At 41.0% G+C, this 24,101-nt stretch overlaps 1 protein-coding gene across 9 annotated transcripts in view; it reads right to left on the bottom strand.

The window, feature by feature from the left end:
* Positions 1 to 24,101, bottom strand: part of MICAL2 (microtubule associated monooxygenase, calponin and LIM domain containing 2) — a 119,393-nt gene that overhangs the window by 42,921 nt on the left and 52,371 nt on the right. For 5 of the 9 annotated variants that reach the window (XM_048306544.1, XM_048306543.1, XM_048306547.1 and 2 more), the window contains exons 13-25: positions 23,334 to 23,533; positions 22,740 to 22,852; positions 19,603 to 19,674; positions 18,869 to 19,018; positions 17,645 to 17,749; positions 16,205 to 16,423; positions 15,893 to 15,994; positions 15,168 to 15,296; positions 9,530 to 9,628; positions 9,033 to 9,113; positions 7,481 to 7,667; positions 6,338 to 6,426; positions 5,913 to 6,012 (exon numbers count right to left, since the gene is read on the bottom strand). In XM_048306544.1, coding sequence (XP_048162501.1) covers positions 5,913 to 6,012; positions 6,338 to 6,426; positions 7,481 to 7,667; positions 9,033 to 9,113; positions 9,530 to 9,628; positions 15,168 to 15,296; positions 15,893 to 15,994; positions 16,205 to 16,423; positions 17,645 to 17,749; positions 18,869 to 19,018; positions 19,603 to 19,674; positions 22,740 to 22,852; positions 23,334 to 23,533 — 1,646 coding nt within the window. Of the gene's footprint in view, positions 1 to 1,506; positions 3,073 to 5,912; positions 6,013 to 6,337; positions 6,427 to 7,480; positions 7,668 to 9,032; positions 9,114 to 9,529; positions 9,629 to 15,167; positions 15,297 to 15,892; positions 15,995 to 16,204; positions 16,424 to 17,644; positions 17,750 to 18,868; positions 19,019 to 19,602; positions 19,675 to 22,739; positions 22,853 to 23,333; positions 23,534 to 24,101 lie in introns of those variants that run through there. The other 4 variants (XM_048306552.1, XM_048306550.1, XM_048306548.1 and 1 more) reach the window with 4 other exon arrangements.

The raw sequence follows: 24,101 nt of genomic DNA, 5'->3' as shown, positions 1-24,101 counted from the left end.
AAACCAGGCAATATGTGGTTTTATTGTGTAATGGTTCTGACCAGGAGCGAGGGAACTAACACAAACTTCCTCCCCTTACTTGGATAATTTGGTCTGGTTTATTTCTTATCCATATACTGTGTCCTGTCTTGCCCACCAGTGCATGGGTTGTTTACTGCAAGGTATATCCCTCTGCTGACAGGATTGTCTAGTGATGTGACTGCTTGGGGCCTTCTGCATCTCTATGAGAAATAAATCCAGACTCTAACATTACCCCAATTCCAAGTCATTGTACTGATATTTTAGCAGGAATAAGTAAAACTTCATGAGAACAGCATGAACATCTATCTGATGCCTCTCAACGCTCCAGTGCCAAACAAATCATCACCTTCTGCAGGCAAAAACTCTTCTGATGTTTCCCTGCCACTGCCTCTGCCTAAAACTGTAAATTGTGCAAAGAGTAAATTCAGTTTTACCCGAATTGCTTCGTCCATTACAATTACAGAAGTGCCAGGTATTGTCCTCAGTGGCATTTGTTGCCCTGTGTTTTCATTATGGGTATCATCTCCCCCTTGGACAGCAAACTTTTTACTATGCATGGTGGCTTTTCCTTTGGCAGGGAAGATGGAATAGTTCACTGAGAACATTTGTTCTTCTCTGGCAATGTTGTCTTAAGCAACAATTTAAAAAAATTCATTTCTGTCATTCAAACAACCCCAGTGAGGCTTAGTTTTAATTCATTAAAAAAAAAAAAATCACACAATCTTTCCATTAAGCTCTTGGGACTATTCTTACTGAGATTTGTTTTTTTCTTAAAATGCAAGGGAAGAGAATTGCAGAGGAAGCAAAAGAAAGAAAATGAAGGGGAGGAAGACCTAGGAAAGCTCTTTTGGAGAGCCTGCTGTTTAAAAAGAATTCCACCACCAGCTTAAAATACAAAAATTAAAATTAAAAAAAAAATTAAATAAAGCAAAGTATCTGTTAACAGGAAATAGGTCACCACGAGCTGCAGCTTCCAGAAGATACTGGGAATAGCACTCCAGAGCAAGTAGCAAAGGCAAAGATTTATCCTGGATTACTACCTGCTTTTCCTGAACACAACATAAAATCTAAACACATTAACTTATTACCTTTATGACATATGTTAATATGTAAAATAATAGCATAAGGAAAGGTAGCTGAGGCCAAAGAGAAGAGGACAAGTGCTGTTTGTGTATGCAATACAAGCAACCCCCGTGCCCACCAACACCAGCTCATCGTTCCCAGGAAGGGTAAATCCCAACACCAGGCACCTTGGGTCTGCAGCGATGGGATAACTTGTCAGGGACCTTGATGTGTACCCTTCCAAAAGGGACACACATGCAATTACACCACCAGAGTGAAACTCTCGGGCCTTGGGCTCAGGCCACAAGCAGGACAACACCACAGCATCCACCACAAGAGGAATGTGCAAAACCAGCATGAAGTCACTGCTAAGTCTCTGTACCCAGGAAATTTTTATAAAAGGAAGAGATGAAACAAGGAGACTTATAAAGAACTACATTTATTTTTGTTTACAGCAGATATCATAAATAAAGCTAAAACAATGTTCACCGTGTGCAAAATACAGAATTTCCATGTGAAAATTCAAATACAGAGTTAAAAACTATTTAATAAAAATATTCAGTTAAGATTATAAAGTAATATGAAGACAGAAGATTTAGGAGGAGAAGGACAGAATCCTCACTGGGCAGGAGAGCAAGGAAGACTCTGCAACAGAGAGTAAAAAACACAGCAATAGGAAGTGGTTTGAAATGGCAGACCTTTATGTCATGATCTTCATATTAAAGCATGCAGAGCTTTCTAGCAACACACTGCAGCCCTGAAATACACAGGGAGTCACAGCCCAGCCATTTGTGCAGGAAGTGACATTTAAAATACAGAGAGATTTTGTGTGGGCACAGTGTGGGGACTTTCAAAGCCATCAAGTCATTTTAGGATACCCACATAAATAAATATTCTTGGCTGAGTCATGTGAACATACAGACCAGCAAGATAAGGAGCACAGGGCTCTGACCCTGCTGCCCTTCCACATTCCCTGCTGAGGTGTGTGAAATGGGGCAAATGGCAGAGGATGTTTGGCCCCTCCTAAAACTGCTCCTAAGATCAATTCCCAAAGGCCCTTCCCTTTGAAAGGGATCCTTGGCAGGGACAGCTGGGTTATGACAACATCAGCCAGACCCTCAGTGCACTTGCTGGTCAGCCTGAGCCCTTGGTTCTTGCTGGGATTCATTTCCCCTTCTACACTGTCACCCTGTGACTATACAAACTGGAACTTATGTTAAAAATACATACAAAATAATGGTGGAAGTTGGTCCTGGAGGAGGGGTGGCCAAGACAACCCCAGACATCAGAGTGCCAAATGAGGCCTAGTTAATGAAACCACTCAAACCAAAACACTCTGCTTATAGAAACCTGGCATGCTGATATTTCAGCCTGAGAACCACATGCACTTTTAGGCCCGTCTACGATGTCACTTGGGGTGGCAGACTAGAGTTTGCATCGTTTTGGCTACTTTTTCTACAGGACCTTTTTATACCATACTTTTCTAGTAGGAAAGCAGGGAAGTGCTCAGACACTGCTTGCTCATTTTGTGTTTGAGTTTGATGGAAATAGGCGCTCATGTTAACCAGGAGAATCAGCTGGGTAATCACACCCTGACCTTCTTTTAAATCTTTCCTTCAGTCCTTTGAAAGAAATAAGGCTTTGTAAATTCTTTCAAGAAACCCTTTACTTGCCTAACTTACCTTAAAGGCACAGGGAAGCGCACATGCACAGACACAGAGAGAAAAACATTCCCTACAAAGAGTACAGACGACACGTTTTCTAGAACTGTGGACTCAGCAACAGGTTAAATCATCATGCCAAAGCTCCATTAATATACCAGACACACAGATTGCTCCAACAGTTAAAAAACAACCCCAAAACACACAATGAAATGCTGTCAAACAACAGGGTTAGTCATGTAATTTTGGATCTGGAAAAAAAAAAGTCACCTGAGAGCAGAAAGGCTTCAGCCAGTGAGCGGGTGCAGCACCGGAATGTTGAATTGGACTAAAAGCAATGAGGGAGATTGCAGAGAAGACAGCAGGGAAGAAAACACAGAACTTCACTTGGTTATGTAGGAAAGCATCAGGAAGATTACACAGGTACAAAGAAGAACTGGCCAAAATGAAACTGCATTTTTCGTCACTCAATTATCAATGAGGACAAGTAGGTATGAATGTTACTAGCAGAACAGTAAGATGAAGAAGTGAAAAAATCAACCAGTTGGAGTGATACCAATGAAATAACCCTCCCAACAGAATCACCAGCAAAATCCCAGTGGAATACGCATGGTAATTAAGATTCCTCAGGAAAACATTGTCACTATGCAAGTTCCTGAATTCTGTTGTGGAAATGTAGGGATTTTATGCCCCATTATATAAATACATATAAAACCAATATTGGATTTTAAAGGTTTTTTTAAAAAACTTATCTTTACACTTTCTACTAGTAAGATTCATTTGCTTTAAGTTCATTGGCCTGAGATTTCCAAGTTTCTTACTACATCACCATTTTCTTTAAGTTTTCCATCATGCTCACTCTGCTGTAGTAAACAGCAGGAGAAAACTGTAGGAAAAAGCATTCCTAAACACTCTCCTACTGACAAACTGAAATCAAAACTGATGGCAGCCCAAATTTAAAAACTTTACCACTCAGCAGTTTGCTGTGTTGCAGGAGTAACATGGCAAATTGCACTGCAGATTGTCTCTTTTTTAGGGTGAAACAGTTACTATCATTAGCAAGTAATTAAAAATAATAGTGTTTCAAAGTCGGATTTTTTACATGCTTTAAGAAAGGTACAGATACCTTAGATATATATAGATGCCCATCATGTTACTGTAATTATTGCTGTGTCCAGTCAATGTAAAGTTTGGCTGAAATACATGTTTGAGCATTAATGGCAATTTATGTCAAAGGAATGCTACCTTATATCAAACAATTTTCTTCAAGCACTTTTTCAAGTTCTGTGCATAAAATGAACAATGTTTTTCTCCAAAATACATAACCACTCTAAAATGTGAAAAGCTCATCCTCATCGTTTAAAGAAAGTCAAACTATCTAGAAGAAAGATCCAGTTAGTCATTTATTTTAAACAGCAGACACATTTCCTTTTAATACCTAAGAGGCAAAACAATTCAAATCGTCTTTTCCCACACTATATTAAAACAAAACAAAACAAAAAACCAAACCCCACGACCTGCCAGCCCATAAGCAGCACAGTCATTTGGGACCACTGGATGGTGATCCTCAATTTTGGTACTAACTGAATGCAACAGTATTTCCTATTGTTCATGCCACATTCTTTTGGCTACAAATAAATGCTACAGGTGCTTTTCATTTTAGGCTACACATATTGCCATGTTTAAGTATTTACCCAGTTCCTGGTAAACTTCTGAATGTATATAATACTTGAAAGGCAGGGAGCATGCTTACCTCGCTGCCTAACTAGCCTGAAAGTAATCAGAATTGGGATGTCACTGTGTCCTTGCTGTTTAACAGATTAAGGCAGACCACCTGATTAAGGTAGACCTCGTTGAGGGACATCTGAAAGAATCTACTTATCTGCTGCTCCAGATAACAGAATTTCACCTTTCTGCCACTAACGTTGAAATGAATTACCCAAGTAAGAAGTTATCTCCTAAGAATACATTTATAGGCTTTTGATGTTTGTTCTAAACTTGTCTCTTTAAAAAATTCCAAAAGACACGGGGAGAAGTGCCTGCACAGAGGCACAACAGGAGTCACTTCAGATACAGAGGAGTGCTCCATAAATTGGTATTCCTTGTATAAGCCAAGGAAGTCTTGACTTGAAGAGTGTCTGGTCCACCTCTTTCTACCAGTTCTTTTGACTTAAAATTTCAATCAAGCCTTCACTCAACTAACATTTGCTATTCAAATTTATTCAAAAACCTTAAATAAATTAGTGGAACAGGTAACACCCACTATTAACAAAAGATATCTATCACATGTAAAGCAATGCAAAAGGCAGGACTAGGAGCAACGTGAATTATGTACATGATTTTTTAAAAAACATATTCATGCATGTTATAAACCTCATAACCCAGAGGAAAGCAAGGAAAAAAAAAAGCTGCGCGCCATACTCAGGTTTCAAAACCCAGTCATTTGTCAGAAATACTCCCTGAAAGAACATTTATTCTTTCTTGGTCTAACTGAAAAAAGAAAAAAAAAGCTGGGGACAGGAGGCAGGGAGAAAAATGGTTTCAAAACGTACCATCTTCCCCAATGGCCTGATCACAGAATAAAACAGGGAGGAAAATAATCTACAAAACATCCTTCATCTGTCTCCATGTTCTGGAAATGTGTCTGGACACTGTCCTTCATGTTCTAACATACAGTACATTTTATGTTGTAAATTTCGATTGTACCTCATTTCCATCAGAAGGGATCCACCGTTCAATGAAGTCATGCATGAAATTGCATGAAAAGCAAAAACAAATCCCTCCAAACCAAAAAAAAAAAAACCCTCAAGAAAATAATTAATTTTGAAATTAATTTTTTGAAAATCTGAAAGGCACAACTGAGCAGGACACGTAGAAGGATTCAAACCCTGCAGAATCTTTTCACCCCTTCAAGCACATTTTCAAGTGATAGCTCTGCTTCCCGGTACATGTGAGTGAGTACCTCTAGGAGAGCACAGAGGAGTGGCACACCAAGGCTCAGGAGTTCGTACAGGTAGGTATAGTTATATGCATTGTCCCTGAAATGGAGGTGGGTAGCGTGCAGGAAACCATGCATCCAGTTAGACAGGCGTCTGGGAATGTCAAGCAGATCCCTTGTCACCCGCAGGGGCCAGCTTAGCGTGCCCCTAAAGAAGGAAGTCAGGATACCTGGGGACCTGGCCTCTGGACTGCTAGCAGTGGACAAAGTGCTTTCTGTGGTGATCTCTGTGGGTTTGGCTTCCACTTTCTTCCACGCTTCTATCGCCTCCTTATAAAGAGCATTAAAAAATAAAAAGTGTTAAATATGCTTTTAAAGTATGTAAGTCCAGTTTCTGCTACTGTCTTCAGGTCTTTAGATACATTTTCATTTCCAGTTGCTCTTAAGTTCAACTTTACTTTGCATAGGAAAAGCTAAATTCCATTGAGAACCAGATTATAAACACCCCAAACTCACAGAACCAGGAAGTTTGTATTTTAGCACTGGTTTTACTGCACATTAGGCAGAAAACATCCACACAGACATGTAAGTAGTGCACCCTGCTCCAGATATAAAGCTGCCTCAACAGTGCATTAGCAATATAATCAATCCATACCTTTCCATGGACCTGTATTGTTGCCCTTCTCTTTCTGTGTTTCGTACTGATTTTGCAGTGTGTAAAGTGAGGTTTACAGTAAAATTTACCTACAAGAGGGAAACATCAGTTATAGGACATGTTATCTATACATATATGGAAAAAATCACTGTTGCATCTCTAAAAAAAATGAAGCCAGGATAATGAACAGTTGGCAGCAAAAGGAATGGGAAACCTGGCACTGACACTGCTAAACAGCTCTGAATAGGTTTCTTTTACAGATTTGCACATTAGTTCAATAACACAAGGTCATTTATCTACCTCTCAGGTATAACATTAATAAACAGCAAAAAAACAACATCCCATAAATACAAAGTCACAAACCAAAACAAGACATCAAGCAGAAAAAAAAAAGTCAAATAATCAGCTCAAAAAGACGACTTTGCAGATTCTCCAGACCAAAAAAGAACCACTTTGGCCTTGAATCTTTAATCCTTTTGCAGAGGGACATCAGGTTAATAATTGGATCTACTCAAATAATTTGGAAGGGGCAAAGGAATTTTAATTCAGTTCGATAATTCCATTCCAAACTAAAAAAAAAAAAAGAAAAAAAGAAGGCTCTAGATGGGATGGAGCACCCAAGATCTGAACCTCCTGTTCTACAGCAGGCTGGAGCCTGGAATAAATTACACTGTGCTGGGCCAGTCCTACTGCTCTCAACTCCTGACCATAACATCTTAAAAGAAATAACCTATATTCCCTGCATCCATGTAAATCTGCCACTACTATGGCTTGTTCTTATAGATCACATTATTTAACGGCCAGTTTTAAATGAGAGATAAGAATAACTTTGTACTATTAGAGAAACCTCACTCCCTCTGCCTCCCCTTACTTTGACCTGTGATTGGACAAAGTGCATTTTGGTCACTCCACTTATTTTCCACTGAGGATTTCTTCATTTAAAGCTCAGGCCTGTCATAACTCAGCTCTTTTGAAAGACTAGGACTGCAAGTACAAGGACTCAAAAGATCAGCACGGACACAAACACCACACTTGGCAGACCTCCTCCTGACCGTGCTACTGGGCCAGATTTTTTCCCCCAGTTCCACTAAAAGCACCAATACTTAGACATTTCAAAATACTCTTAAATAGCCCCTACATTACCTTCTTCAACATCAAAGGCATAAATTCCTAGGCGGAGTGTTGTAGAACATATTTCACACTTGAAGCACTCCCTGTGAAAGAAGTGGCCTTCTGCACTCAGCCTCTCCATGACATAGACCCGCTTCTTGCAGAAATAACAAATGTCACTCCCCCCGATAGACATGGGGAACTCTTTTCGCAGAGAACCCTGTTAAAAGATAAAAAGAGAACATAAGGCTGTGGCCCCACACCCAGATATAAATCCTGATGAAGGGGGCAGCTGCTTTAGCTGCTTGAAGCGTCGCACGGCACCCTCCAAGCACAATTACAGTAAGCATCAGGCAGCTTTTTTTATTACTTGTTATTGCAATTCTGTAGGTTTATGCAGCAATTAATAAATCTGACATCACGAGGACTTTAAAGGGGTGACTTTCATGCTGGCCTTGCATCCAGGTTCCCTCTGGGAGTTCACCAGCATTTTAGTTACTCAGGTCCAAGAGCAGCACCATCCCCGAGTGCTCCCTCGTCACCCTCCACCGCCCTGGGTCAGGGACTCGTGTCTCTCTCAGGAGGTGAAGGCACACTTCACCAGCCTCAAACAGATTTGCATCTGGAGCCAAGCAAACAGATGCCCTGAAGACTCAGTTCAGACACACTCTGGAGGAAAATGCAGGCTTGTGCTTTAAGGTCCAGGAGGAAAAGCAGACAGTCTTCAACGCTGCTGTCTGAAGCACCCTTCCCATCGCCACAGATGTGCCTCCCCTCTCAGCCGTGCTCCTCCTGAGACTACAGCCCAAGCTGGGGCTTGGTTAGCTTTAAAAATCAGTTTGTTTCCTACCACAGACATTCAGAACACTTTTAACACATTCAAAATATAATCCATATTAACAACGTGAAACTATTCTGAAAGTTTGTTGAAATTAGGCTGGCAATTAACGTTCTTTAATTGTCACAAACCTCACCCCCTCTTAGATATACATGCAAAGGGTACAGAAAAGTGAACTAGGAATTGATTAGATGCCACTGGACTTCCCTTTTCTTATCAGAGGCAGGTATGAGGATGTTACTTTGCATTACTGTATTATGGTTGGTACAGGTGAGCATGCTGTGTCAGCCACATCCACCACCACCTCCCTCCCCTTCCACCATCCCTGCTGCCACAGGAGAGGTACCACACGTGGGATGGAGGAGGAAAAGTCCAAGGCACATTCAAACAGCAGCACAGAGTCCACACAACTCATCTTTCATTTGCGAGCAGAAGGTGGCCTTGGAATCATTTTTAATGTTAAGTAGAACTCACAATTGTCATTGCCACGTTGTCCTGGGCTTAAAAGTTGAGAGTCCTATTCCAGATCTGCCATTAGCAGTCCGTTTTGCTCTGATGGATCATTTTAGAGCATCAATCTTTCCAACCAACCAACCATGCAAATGGAAAACCACACAGATGTGTTCTTAAAAACAAGGTGTTAATAGATCAGATAGTTACAACGAAGCTGAAACAACTGAGTTTAGTGCTGGCTGGTAAGTAAAGTGTCATCACCACAACACAACACCTTACTTAGCTTCCCAATACCTGACAGCTCTGAGCAGCGGAGGCAGCAGATGGAGAGTCAGGAATGGGGCAAGAACCTGCAGCTCTGTCCAGAGACCGCTTCTGAATTCAACACAGAACAGTGTCAGAGTTGAGAAACAGCCCTCTTCAAAAGGAGGCATGGTGATTCAGCACTTTTGTGTTAAAAATAACTGCATAAGCATGCACAAAACTTTCTTTAGAAGCCACCCTGAGTAATAATTGTCTTCTGTTACTAATTCTACAGTAATTACATTTAATAAAAGCCTCCTGAAGTTTTAATTCACACAGTCAAGTAATAAAAATATGAATAGAAGATGTGGTGAGCAACATTTCCATCAGCATATTGTGCCAATGCGCACTTGACTCTTTAGTAAGTGTTAGACTAAGACCCTTCATAAGGCTTCAAGTGCTCCACAACTGGGGTCTTAAGCAAGGATGGCATTCTGGGAACACCACTCTTAAGTGAAGTTACTGTTTCTTTGTGGGTTTAGTCTTACCAGTTCAAGCTGTGGCTTGGGCCTGTGATCATTCACATACAGATTTACAAGAACTTCAGCCACAGCTCCAATTGCACATGAGACCTTTCCTACAGTCGTCTAACCAGGAAAGGGGAGAAGATGAAGAATAGAAGGAAGAACTTTAGTTACCCTTGAAAGAGAATTTAAAGACAAAAAAGGACAAGAATGATTTGGACACGTGCAAACATCGATAAAGGGAGGCAGGAGAAAGAGCAGAAGGCAGGTCCAACAGAGCACAAGCACGTTCATGCGTGACCAGCATGGTCCAGGTGGGGCCACAGAAAGCTTCTGTGCAGCCCACATACTTTTCCCTGAGGCTGATGGAGAAATTCCTGATGGGAGCAAATGCTTCTCCTCAAGGCCTCCTGCTGTGTTCATGAAAGGCTGAGCTGGGAGCTACTGCCTGGCTATTTGAGCTGGACATTCTGACATTAAAAAACCCTATTGTTCACTTCAGCTTCTCTGGGACTTGGTTATTACATTTCAGAACAGGAGTGGGATTGAGCTCCACATTAACACTCACAAACTGTGACATTTCAGGGAACATTCTAGGAAAATGTGCAAGCCAAGTCCCACACAGAAATGTTTTGTTGATGCTCACAGGGCAACCATTCGCCCTCTCCCCAGTAACTCATTGTAATTCCAGGGAAAACTGAAGAAACTACACTCACGAGAGGGAAACATCTCCTTTAACCAGCTTCATCACACTGCTGCAGTCATGAAAGTTAGGCTGTTTTTAACCAAATTTATCAATCTGGCCTGCAAAGACACAGCAGTTGCTTAGGCTGTGGCTCCAAAAGCACAGTAGACAGACTGATAGTCATCAGCACGACCCATTCTTCCCTGCCAAAACACGTGCCTGGGCACTGGAAAAGGGGAAGGATGTGTGTGCAGGAGTGTGCGAGTGGTAGCAGGTAGGTAGGTAACTCTGGTCCTGAAAAAAAGACAGTAAACACTTCACAGATTTACAGAAATATTTTCTACCCTAAATCAAATTTCCTGTAGTGATTTAGATTTTTGCTTTCTAGTCAATGTAAGATCCCACAACCCCTCTGGTAGCAAATGCAGCCAGGGTCATCCTGGTCTGGCCAGGGATCTGGTACTCTGCTTCTGAAGCCAGGGCATTGCTTTTCCCGGGAGGATAAATACATGATATCATATCTTACACTCCATTTGCCTCTCACAGAGCCCAAATCTTAAGGAAGTCCCCCTCTTCTCAGTGAAATGATTTCTCTACTGCCACCACACCAAGTCCTGCTAATTGAAAGGTTTTAAAATACCAGAAAGTTACCATGAAGAAGGGAGAAAAATATAAATGCAATGGTATTTTCAGTACTTTAAAACTATTTTAAAGCATTTTCTATCAAGTTTAAAAACACCTATAATGCACTGTGGGTGGGTTTTCAAAAATTAATATGGATAAAAAAAATTCAAGGGAACATGTCCAACCCTTTACTGCTCCCTTTATCTTTTGGGAATTATCTCATAATTAACTTGATATCCAGGCAGGTACAAAATATACATGTTAAGAATACAAAGGCCTTTTAAGGAACAAGTTTCTGTACTGTTTGGTTTTGTTTAACATAAAAAGACTTTAAAATATTATTCAATATCTGGACAACTTGTGGGTAACCACTGCGAAGGAAAATGCTAATTACATACCACAATGCTGTCCTAAGTGGTACACCAAATTATAAACCAATACAAGAAGTGCTACTTGCTGCTACAGGAAAACTACATTCCTTTCATTTGTTTAAGAACATGGAACAAAAAAATTTTCCTCCCCAAATTCTGCACCTCTGAATATGCTGAGCAATCTCTAGGCCACGTACAAGTTCTTGTCCACAAGCTCCAAGGTAAAAGAAAGTGCTCAAAGTCAGGTGAAGCAGAAAGTTTTCCTTGAACTAGATAAATGCTGGAGCAGTCAGTTAAATAACAAGGCTGTGCATAAAGTGCAAGCAGCTGAATTTCAGGAAAAGTATCCTTGAGCCCAAACTACACCTTGAAATTAATCAGGTTGCCTGATTGCTGTTCTCCACCCATTGGAACAATCTATGTCAACATTAAAGCAGTCAAAACAAGAAAATTGCATGTTTATACATACTTCAAAAATGTTATTAAAAGGAAATGTTCCTGTAATGAATGTGAATTCACATTCCAAGTAAAAGCAAATGGGATTTCAATTTAATTTAGTGTCAATGCCCTCAAAACCATGCTTTAACTTTTGGTCAGCCCTGAACTGGTCAAGAGATGCTCGTTGTACATCCCCTCCAACAGAACTATTCTGTTGTGTCCTGTTCAAGTGCCACTCAATCACCAACAAGAAATAATCAGGGCAGGATGAGGCTCCACCAGGGCAGCCCCAAGGGCAGCTGGCAGCCTCAGAGACATGCAGAGAATGTCCTTACAGCCCCTGAGGCTACTGCTGTACGTGAAGTCACACACACAGCTTTGCCATGCTGAGGTCACTGTCTGCATGGAACAGGCCACTGCTCACAGTTCAGGCAGGTTTATGCCAGCAGCTTTAAAGCCTTTATGAACAGGAATCCTAAAGAGTTACCTTACATGGCAAATTTCAGAGAACAACCAGAAAACACTTAAAAATCCCAGGTGTTGGCGATTTACTCAGACTGCTGACCTGTCCGTGGCACGCCGCTTTTCAGCAGGTTGATCAGGGTGGCTATTCTGTATTTCCTTGTGCTATTATTCAGAACTGCACAGCCAGCCAAGTAAACCTCAGTAGCATTCTCATAAAACAAAGGAAACATGCTCTCTGTCTCCAAAAGCATACAATGCTTTCCCTTTGTTCTTTCATATCCTTAATGATTTTCCTGGTCTTATTTTGCTTTGAGGGTGATTTATTTACTTTTGGTACAACCTGCTACGTCTATTTTCCCTCTGAGATAAACAACATTTGAGTAATAAGTTACTGTGTGTAGGAAACACCCAAGCCCTGCTTACTGCTGGTAATTAAGAGTCACGTCACTGAAGGAAAGTAGTTGGTCCAAACTCTGCAGGGAGCACACTGATTGCAGGAACTTCTCAGTTCTTACGACACACTGTGTGGATTCACTCATGCAAAGCTCAGATGAACAGAGTTTTATGAAGGTCAATCCAACCTCAAGCAAAAACAGGAATAACCAAAGCCCAGCCTGTAATCGAACATAGGCTGAGTCACAATTCTAGCTATGTGAATTTTGACAGCTGATTGAAGCTAGAAGGTACTTTTGATTATTACTGGCATATTGCACATAAAAGGCAATTCTTAATAAGTTGTAATGACTGCATGGCCTGAAAGAAACAATACAGTCCCACAGTCTTCTTTTCAAGTGTTCCTTTCAGGACTTACACTTAATAGCAAGTGTCTGTAATTAGAGAGTATGATTTCATAGCCACCCTTTTCAATAACTGCATCACCAAAACTAATACTGTTTCAATGAAAACTCAACAGGTGCAACGGATCATCATGTCTGGTAACAACCTCAGAACTCACCTGAAATTAAAATGACAGCACTAGCTATTTAAAACCATGGGAGGGTGCTGATATTTATAGGTCTTATACCATGAAGCCTTATAGAACTCAAAACACTTCTATTACCTTCTGGTTTTCTGCTGGGGAAAAAGCAGAAACACTGACAGCAACACACAGGAGCTCTTCCTGTTGGGTTATCAATCCAAACCACGTTCTGATACTGAAGTCTAGTCTTACCTAGTGATAATTCTCAAAACAGAGACTAGAAATACACATTCTGAGACCTATAACCCCCCTCAAGATAACACAGACACAGGCAATTCCTGGTACACATTCACAGCAGAGAGGTCCAAACGTATTGTTGAATTATCATGCACAGCACTTGAAAATGCACACTGCATCTGAAATACTGCTGGATTTTTATTTATATAGCACTGCACATTTAGTCAGTGTTTTATAGAGTAGGATAAAATTTTCACATTCTGAAAAGTGTGCAATCGATAAGGATAACACACAGGGACAACAATTTGACCATGAAAGGGCATGGACAGATTCTATTAGCACAGCTGTCCCACACAGAAGGAGTAAAAAATCACCTGATCATTACCAGACCTGCTGTTTAAAAGTTCTCCAAAATGCCACACAAAATGCACCATATGTACACCTATGAAACACATACAGTGCACAAGAGGCCCTGAGCTGTACAACCTATGGAGCTGTGTATGCAGGCATCAAGATGCTCATGCATGTAGATCTGCCAAAGCGTAAATGCAGTCCTACTTAACCAGCCAAATATTTACCCAGTGAGATGAACATGTATTTACTGTGCTGGTGACAGAACTAGATTTTCTTGCTTCAGCTGTGCTGCATTCTGCCAGTATCTCTAGAGAGAGCACTTTTCAACTGAAGTAAACTCAGCCTAAGTGAAACCAAGTCACAGCAAACTATTAGTTTACTGTTGTTTAAATACAACAGTAAACTAATAAAGGCTGTCCGAGCACTTAAAACAAAATGCAGGTTTTAAAATATCCAAAAAAAAAAAAAAAAAGAAAGATTGCACAGGACAAAGGCTTTCCAAGAAAAGATGTTAAAATCCCAATGAAATTACTGCTCACAGAGTTTCCATATGATTAAAAGCCTAGTTCTCATATTCTAAAGGGCTTTTCAGATAGCTTGGGTTTGGGGTGGGTTTTTTTTTTTTATTCTCTTTGCAGAGTCACAATAGCTCTCCAAATCAAATGAGCATCAGCCCCCAGTCTTTTGGAAACCATGACTTAGCTTAAAACCCATCACATGCATTACCTCTTAGGTCATAAAAAGTAAGAGGTAAATCCAGGCAAAGGAATTATTTGGAAGCTGAAGGGAATTAGAGGATTACTGCAGCAAGGCACCTGCTGAGTTTGCAGTGTCCTTGGAGGGCCGTGTACACTGCATTTCCCTGGGGATTGAGAGCCAGGCAGTCATTTCAACACAGCCCATTAACATCAGCCTAAGTAGGAAGAACTGAGGATCTCTGACTCAAGTGTCATCTCTTTCATTCAGAATATGCATGTTTCCTTTCCATAAGGTCTGCTGTTACAAAGAACTGAATTCTAGCTGTTAGTATGCAGAAGCAAGCTTAAAGTACAAATCACTGAACAACCAACAATAAAATGTCTGCACTGGTAAGTGCTCATACAATTCTAAGACATCTTCTGGTTAAAATAACCATTATTGTGCAGGTTTTCCCCTGCAGACGAGACAGATATTCTTAAGGAAAGAAACACAAATGCCACCCAAGAACAACTAACCAACCCCACAGCATCCTGTTTGCTTTATAGTGTGAAACTTTCTTCAGCATGCCTGTGGTATTATCCAACAGCAGACCATTTAAAATAAGCAGCAACGAAGAGTGTTCAGAATTGAAGTAAAAAAATGTTAACTATTTGCATTGTTCTTCAGCTTTTACCTGAGCCATTTCTGATGACGACATTTCTCTTACAAACATGCAGAACTAACAACAGTAAACAAAATTAAGTTTGATTTAAACGTGAATTACAACCTATACAAGAGGTCTGCTGGCAGCACCTTCCATCCAAGCCATTTCTCAAGCAGCTTGAGTACAAGTTTGGGTTTTACATGAAAAATCTCTTTATAATAGAGTACCTGTTGAGAAGAAACAGCAGAGGAAGCTGAACCAACAGATGATGAAGCAGCAACAGCTGAATGATGAGGTGGAGAGCAAGAGGGAGTTGGGGGCTGAGAATAGGATAAGCCTTTAGTAGGTAGCTTATTCTGTATAGAGCAGAAACAGGAGAGTTATCCAAGAGACAGTGACATCAACACAGGTTAAGTTCACAATCAGGCATCAAAAAAACCAGGAAGGTAACAATGACACAGTTCTACCCCTCTCTCTACTTCTGCACAGTAAGGAACCATGGAAATCATCATGGCATCTTCATGGTAAATGATATTATTGTACTGATTTTTTAATAGAAATATTCACAGTGCACAGTAAGATAGTGCTGGGAGAAAGCATAATGAAATCCAGGAAAAACCAGAGTGTGCCAAGTACCACTGCTCACCAACTGATTAGGAACTGTGAGCCAGCAGTGTGTGCTTAAGCACAAGACAGTTTATTTGAACACACTTCTCTCCAGCCAAAGCACTCTGATTAGCTTTGTGATTCAGACTGTTTTACCTCAATTAAATTATGCAATAATATTTAAACAACGCTTTTTTACTAGTTTCAGTGGAATCCACGTTACTTTTCAGATCCACACAGAATGAAAGGAAAGTTAAAACCAAAACCACTGAAATTTTTTTCCCTTCATGAATTCTTATACGTCTTCCAATTCAGCAGTTCTTCAGGTGCAAAACTTAAAATTCACCTTCGGAAACTCCATGTATCCAAACATTGAGGCGAGATGTGCTGCTTTCTCTTTAATGTTCTTTTTATGGAATTCCCTATTTGCTATGGTCTGAGCTCTTTTCTGCAGTGACAGCCAGGGAAGGACAGCCAAGAAAAGAAAGAGAGAGATTTCAGTTAAAACCACATCCATCAACACAGCATAGAGGTTTGTAGAAAGACTTCTTAACTGTCTTAATACAACCTACAGTCAACAGAGAAAAAGCCACCAAAAACAGTACACAGAATATCACAGGCAGTTAAGAGACAGAAAGGAAAAGAATTTGCTTGTCACCTGTTTCAGTTTTTCCTCCAGGTGCTGAAGACGCTCAAGCACTCCAGAAAGTACAAATGCAGCAGAACAGGCAGATGCGAGATTTTCAGAGGTTTCTGACAGACTGGGCTGGGGATCTGTTTTTTGCACAGTCTTTGCTCTCCTGGCCATATGATCAGAACCATTTAAAGACTGTTTGGGTTCCCTGACCTCGTGTTCACTCCTAGCTACCACCTGAAACTGGGAAACACTGGAAGTGAAAAAAACTCTGCTTTCTGCACTCCCATGCAGCATATGCAGCTTTTAAGGATGCTTCCGAAAGCGCGGCACAGTCATGCACATAACTAGAAGTAAAATGTTCTCACAACACTCTTTGCACACTATCTACTGCACCTCTGGTGCTTGTGCATATGCACTGAAATAAATCACAACTTACGCAGGCCTTGACATCCTTCCCTAGGTTTGTGAGTTTTTGTGAATAACCTCAGACAGCATCAGTGCAGAAGAACTACATCTCCTTCTAGGGCTTATAGAAAAGGTTTTGGGTTGGTTTTTTTTAGCATCACATCTGCCCAAAACTAAGCTTATAATCAAATTATATGTATGAGGATTTCAGCAGTATTTCTTGCCATAGTTCTAGATCTAGTCTGACACAAGTCAAGATATACCCTATTTCAGATTTAAGGCATTTTCTGAGGAGTTCAGAACACATATCTGAATTTGACTTTTCATATAAAAGAGCTTCTGACCTGCAGATTTCCACATGCAATACAGATCTCATTTCACTGCAGACTGCTCTTGAAATGCCACTACAGGATGTTTACTTCGATTTAAAACTCTGATGTAAAGTGAATATCAATACTGTTTGAGATGAGATTGCTTTCATTGAAAATACTAAGAGAAAAATTTAGATTACGTCTTCAAAAAATTTTCCCCATATGTGTGATGCTGCAAAAGAGCTTTCAGCAGAAATTCTTATCACAAGTTCTGCTTACAGAAATAAAACACCTGGGCATCAATATCAGCTTTTCAATGCTCAAGATTTTATCTTAGACATTTTTGCCAGGTTTCTGTCTTAGCCTTATCATTACAATAGCCCAAAGCATCGAGTACATGCACAAATTTTCAGGTACTGCTGTAGTTTTCTCACATGTTCAATGTAGCTGTGTAATTACATTTATACAATTTGAAGCCTAGATGTGATAACATAGAAATCAACACTTATGTTTTCAGGGTATTTCCACACTTTCAGAGAGTTTTCTCATCTGGAGAAGCAGGCGTAAAACAGCCTTAAACTTTTAATGTGCTTTTCACAATTCTCAGCTCAATGTGTCTGTGAACTCTGTGCAGACCCCATCCAAACATGGCTTTGTATACTGTGTAGCTCTGCAATGACAGTGAGTTCCCAGCAGTAAGAGAAATGCTGTGCTTGCCAGGTGTTACCCATTTTGAGCTTCCTACCTGCCTTTTTGGTTGAGGTGGAAGAAGGCTCGGATCCAAGGGTTTAGCAAAGCGAGGATTAACAGGAGGCTCAGAAGAGAGCAGGGCTGGTCTATCTGTTAGCTCCTTGTAAAGCATTTTTAAAATTGCAAAGACAGAGTGAAGGAAAAAAAAAAAGGAAGACAGTAAATAGGATTCAAAGAGTTTTTGAGGCAGAAAGAAATAAAAGCTGCTTTTAAAGACACAACTATGAAGCTTAACAACACGTTCTGCAGATTTTTGCCACCCACCCATTTTATTAGCAACTTCTACCATCAAATATATCCTTGAACACGTTCAGTATTCTTTAAAAGAATTTTTCATCAAAATAGCTTCCTTCAGCATGGCCAAGGAACTCTCTGGCCACTTATACCACACAGAAAGCTCAGAGCATTGAAAGGAACCAGGTAGTGTGCAAACAACTTTGGTTCAAGGACAGAGAAAGTCACTGGACATCTATAAAGCCTACACTACTGGAGGACCTAAATATTTAAATAAACAAATGGATACAAGGAAAAAGAATTAAGCCACCATCTTTGTCAAAACATCAACACCTCGCTCATCTCCTTCCTTCAGATCTTTCAGGTGACAGATCCAAACTCTACTGATTCAAACTATTTCTGGCTGAAGTGTGATTTTTAGCTTCTCATCCCTACCTTTGCAGCATGGGATTGTTTTTAAAACACCTCTAGTCACACTAGAAACAAACCATGAAAACACTGCACAATGCACAAGTGCGTTCCACTCTGCCTAGTTTTGCAATGGAAATGGCAGCCAGACGTTATCTTGCAAAAGATTAGGTTCCCTTTTAACGCTTCCTAGATTTTCCACAAAGAAAGAGTCCACAGGATATGCAGTGTCCTTTATTTTAAGAATATAGGCAACAACAGGCCTTCTTGCAATACTGTGTGCAGCCAGCTTAGACTTCCAAATAACACAAATTCTACAGGCTGACTTACATGAGATTTCTAGACACTGTAACACACAATAATACATCATATTTATACACATTAGTCAATCTATATGAGTTGTATTTGTTCACCAAGAATTGAGAGAAATACTTTTAATTTGCATGAAGTATTAAAAAAGGCAGCCCATTTGAACACCTAACAAATCCCTTTCTTCCCTTGGAAATCTGCATCACTTTCACAAGGAGGGACTACAGTTTAATTCCAGAGATGACTTTCATGTTCATCCATGACCTACCTGTCTCCGCAAAATTGTATTTGAAGAGCTCTCTTCAAACTTTGCCAACAGCTGAGTTGCCATTGATTTCACTTTGTTCTGGTTCGTTCCTTCTCTGCCATCACTCTGTTCTTTCCCAGCATTTGTCCCTTGGCTTGGAAAACCCGAAGTCTGCAAGGAAACAACAAACTGTGTTTTTCTTAGGTTTCCTACAACACTCATGAAGAGAGAGGAGGAGAGAGATAACATCCTTATCAGCAAAGGGTGAAAGGAAATACAGTCTACAGTATACTAAAAATGACATGTTTAGCGTGCAAAAGTCACCAAAAATATTTTCTTGGGTCCCAGAGTACAGTAAAAGGGAACATTAATCAGTGCTGCTATTCATAAAACAGAGTCACAAAGGTAACTAATCAGAGAAGGGATAGAAACCAAGCTGCAATGCAAACTCTTCAAATTAAAAATTGTCTAAATAGCTGAGTTAGGAAAAGGAAAAAAAACCCAATACCTTAAATGTTCTTGTGTCAGAACAAAAACTAGTGTAATTCAGTTAATGCTCTACTCCCTACCAAATGATTTCAACTAATTTAGCTCTTCTTTAGTGCGTGCCACAGTAAATTCAAGGTTTTAGGGGAGAGGCTTTTTGTTCCTGCCAAGCTCCAAAGGCCAAGCCTTGGCCCCCCAATTCCCACTGCTTCCTCAGCTCTGGTGCCCATCAAGGAGCTGGACACAGGTGGGCACCACTGAACACGCACCTCCTCGAAGACACCGAAGAGTCCTTTCCGACGCCTTTTGTTCGTCTCATTTTCTTCCGTTTTCCCTTCAGCCTGAAAGGGCAAAGCCAAAACAAGTTCCTTGGATTACTGCAGCAGCTTCCAAGTTTACCCCAGCAGCTCCTCCCAGGATAACAAGTTCCATCACCAGCCAGGTGAGGTCTGGCCTGTGCTCAACCAGGCACACACAGGTGAGCAGTGCCAGCATAAGGGGTCTCGCTGCCCCGCCAGACCCCCCAGCTCAGCAGGATTGCTCCTCATGGCTGGTATCAGGTCAGTAAAGGCTGTCCCATAGCCCCTGGCCGTCCCAGAGCTCTCACTGGACTCTAATGGGTGAGAACACATGCTTGTACACTTTGCTGAACACAAGCCCTACAACTCGGGTGTTTATCGTTCCCTCTTTCAGTACTGGAGAGTTTATAATTCATAAAGCACTAACACATCCTTGGAGAAAAGGGTTTTACAGCATCAGTTATTCTGTGAATTTTCAGCTAGACTGCACTGTTTTCCAGAGAAGTAACAAAATCCAGAAGTAACAAAACCCCTCACTCTTTCACTATAACCCCCAAATCTCTCTTAACCCAGCTATCTGCACGCAGATCATGAATTCACAGCACAGTCATACTTCCTTTTTGGAGCAATTACTGACTGTCTTAAAGGTCTGTCTCCCTTCTAAGTTTCACCTCCCTGATTATGGCTGAACATTACAATACTTAAGCAACCAAACTGCTTCTTTTGTGCTCGAACTATGCACATATTTCATTATTTTACTCAACTAGACATTACACAAATCAATAATATTTCATACTCAGTCTGCACAAACTTGAAGAACAGTCAATGCTTGGAAATTTTTATCACTTCTTATAACATTCAGTCGTGAAGATTTCATACAGTGATAATTTATGAACAACAAACTACATTCCAATTATTTGCATTTGCCCACGCTGTAACTCAGTGCCTGCTCAGTCAACTTAAAAAAACCCAAAAAGGAATAAAGAGAGAAAGATCAAAGAATGCAGGCTTCCTTTTTACATATAGACTGTTTGCAATAAATCATTATGCAGTGAGTACGAGTAATCCCAAACAACTTCTGGGCAAACACCAAAAGAATCAGATTACAATATTTTGATTACTTTGTCTGCTTTGCTACACTGTCTTTCAAGCAGCAGCTCAGTATAACCCAGCTCTGCACCACCTATAGTCTTCAGTCTACCCAGAAAGGGTGAACACAGAGCAGCACAATGTATTCTGCATAATAGCCTGTGCCACATAAAAGCAGAATTTGCCTGAGTGAATGCAGCAAGCAAGATGCTGCCTTTCAGAAACCTGCCATAAAGGACTCTCAGTAACATGCTGACAAAGAAGTGAAAGACAAAGCAATTTAATTGCCGAGCAGGACTCCAAAAGGACTGCACCCCGTATTGTGTAAACACCTCCATTCATTTATTAGTCTGGAGCACAGGAAATCTCAGTTCCTCTCCAGCCGGGCTGACACTCAGAGGAGAATGGAAAACATGATCCAGCTCAGCACAGGCTGCCAGAACAGCTACAGCCAAACCAGCTCCAGGCCCCGCTTCCTGGTCTCTCACAGCCTGTGCCCAGATAAGGATCCCTCCTCCAGCCAAATCAAAGGACAAACTACAAGCCATGGAAAGTTCAGTTAGCAACACTCTGTGCTTTCCTAAAGCCTGGATAGAACATTTAATAGATATACACCTGGATAATGCTCAGCACCACTTTTTGCAGGGGAAAGAACCGTAAAACTGAAGCCACAGCCAAACTCTGAACTCAAGCAGGTGCTTTACAAGGAGCTTCATTTCCCAGCTAGATGGTTGTGGCACTCCCAAGGCTGTCCTAACCCAAGCACCCTAACCCATGTTGCTTGGTTTCACACCCTATCCATGACAGAGCTGCAAAACCTCACACAGAATGCCTTGTTTCCCAAGCTGATTGGAGAAATACCACTTCCACTTCTCATTTCCAACGAGCCCCTGTAGCGTGAAACCAGAGGGGCCCTTCAAGCAAATCACCTCGTGCTTTCATGTACTGCCAAGAACTACAGCTCCTGCTAGGACAGGAGGCTTATTTCATGACAGGAGGTTAATCAGAGGCTGTATGGCTTTGTAATGGAAAGCTCTCCCCACTGCTAAAAGTCTATTTACTTCTGCAAACAACTCATTGAAAAACAACACTGTGGTCATGATAAAGGTTTTTTTTCTAAAGAAGTCACCCACAAGAAAAAGCGAAGTTTATTTTGCCTGTTTGGTTTCTCACTGCTTGACTATCTGGGAACCATGTCACTTGGTTTCGTGTGTATGTGGGTGGCAGGGAAAAATAATTTCCTAACAAGGATATATGAAGTTACTGGACAATTGACTGTCCACAGGTTTTGAGAAAGTGTTTGTGGATGGAAAATATTCAAGACAAAAGTCAGCACAGGAAGTATCTGGAAATTCTGGAGTAATTCTTCAGGTGAAAAAAGAAATCACATTTTTACAAGACAAGAGAGCAACAAATTTAAAAAGCAGTATATTAAAATACTGAGAAATGCAGTAGATGTGTACATGTGTTAACTCAGGCCTCTGTAAAGCTTCAAGGTTCTGAAGTCTTTAATCATAGCATGTATGGGCATAGATTTTTTTATAAGATAGGGACATAACGGGGCCTGTCAGTAAGTTTTCATTAATAAGTGACCAAGAGAGAAAAGTATACAGGCATGACTAAGAGATTGTTATCCCAGAGCTGCTGATCAATCTGCCCACTGTTTGTTACCATTACAGGACTCTTCTGTAAGAGCTGGAAAGCTTTCCTTCAGAACCTTGACAGCATCCACAAACCATGCAGCAAATCACTGCTTTTTTGAAAAAGCAGCACTACCTCCCAATCAATAAACAGTCTAGCCCAGGATGATTATTTGAACTGGTATATAATAGAATGGCTGTATATTTAACTCCAGGAATACAGAGCTACAGGAATCTTTTTCTTACAGGTAGAAATAGCCCAGAAAATTATAGCAGTGTATATATAAACCCCTTATTTCTGAGCCTGAAAGTTTATTTTCATCTTTCCAAAAAAAAAAAAAAAAAAAATCAGAGGGCAAGTCTTCCTTCACAACTTACCTTTGGTACTCGTTTTCTTGGTAGAGTTAAATTGATATAGTTATTAAAGATGAAATTCGATGATTTTGCTGAACCAAGATCATTATTTTCTCCATTTTGCTTCTCAGCAGCATCTGTCCAAAAAACAACTGCTTAGGATATTTACTTAGATTTGGTTTTAAATTATTTTGACTAACCCAAAGCTTTCCAGTCGAGTGCTGGCAGCAATTATATATAAGAAACACAGGCAAATAAAAGTAAATACATAGAATGTAGGGTGACTTTTTTAAAAAAAGAAAGATTAAAACGCAAGCATGAATGTGCTGTGTGCAGTCATCCCTACCAGGAAATCACACCAACAACTTGATACACAACCTTCATGATGTCAAGCAGCAGTTTTCCAGCTGCTCCTGTTCCCTGAAACCACCAAGGACCCACAAAACCTTGGTCTTCAATCAAGTTTTTCCCCCTTTCCTTTGTTAAGCCCAAGGTAACTCTTGCAGACAGGCATGCCAGAAAGGCTCAGCTGGGAAAGGACTCTTGGCTCCGGAGCAGTGCTCGTCAGCAGCCTGGATGAAGTGCTTCCCAAACCTGCAGGGACTGGGCGTGCCTTACCCACTGCCTGCAGAGGGGTGCCCCGGAACAGCTCGTAGAACTTGGACAGGTACAGGACCATGCTGAGCTTGTCGGGCTCCCCGGCCGAGCCCAGCTCCTGGCCCGTGGTCACAGGGGGGATCCCGAACTCCTGCTCGGCCACGTTGAACGCCAGCTGGTTGTTCTTGACCACGTCCTCTTCGTTCAGCGCGTCGAAGTCGCTGCGGGCACAACACGGGGGCATCGTTTGTTCTCTGTCCCTTTGGGAACACACAGCGCTCGCCTGCCCGTGGCAGAGGGGCAGGGCAGCACCAGGAATGAGGGCACAGGCACCTCCCAGATCAAAGCTATAGAGTCCACACAATGCCAAAGGTACGAGCTCACACAAATCCCATTATGAGAAATGCTGGCTTTGCCAGAAATGTAATTTAAAAGCTTTTTCACTGAACTGGAACTTGACACAGTCCCACAAAAAAAGATCCTCTAATTTATGGAGAAATGCAATTCTTCCTCAGAAGCGCTAAGAAACCTTTTCCTTCTCCAAATACAGCTGAACTACTACAGACTTCATCCATTAGGAACGGATTACTTAGGTTCAATTAGTTCTATAAATCATCAAAGCCAGGAGGACTAAATTTAGGATAGCACTCTATGGAAGCAGCATGTTATATGTGCGTGTGCACACACATGCACAGGCACCACCTTTCCTTTTTTAAGGTGTTTACACACACAGTTTGAGCAGGGACCTCCTGTCCAGGCCATAACCGAATTTAGCAGTGCACTAAATAA

The sequence above is a fragment of the Corvus hawaiiensis genome, chromosome 6, assembly GCF_020740725.1.
Source record: "Corvus hawaiiensis isolate bCorHaw1 chromosome 6, bCorHaw1.pri.cur, whole genome shotgun sequence".
NCBI lineage: Eukaryota > Metazoa > Chordata > Aves > Passeriformes > Corvidae > Corvus > Corvus hawaiiensis.
Note: the sequence above shows the minus strand (reverse complement) of the source record. Positions and strands in the feature narration are given on the sequence as shown.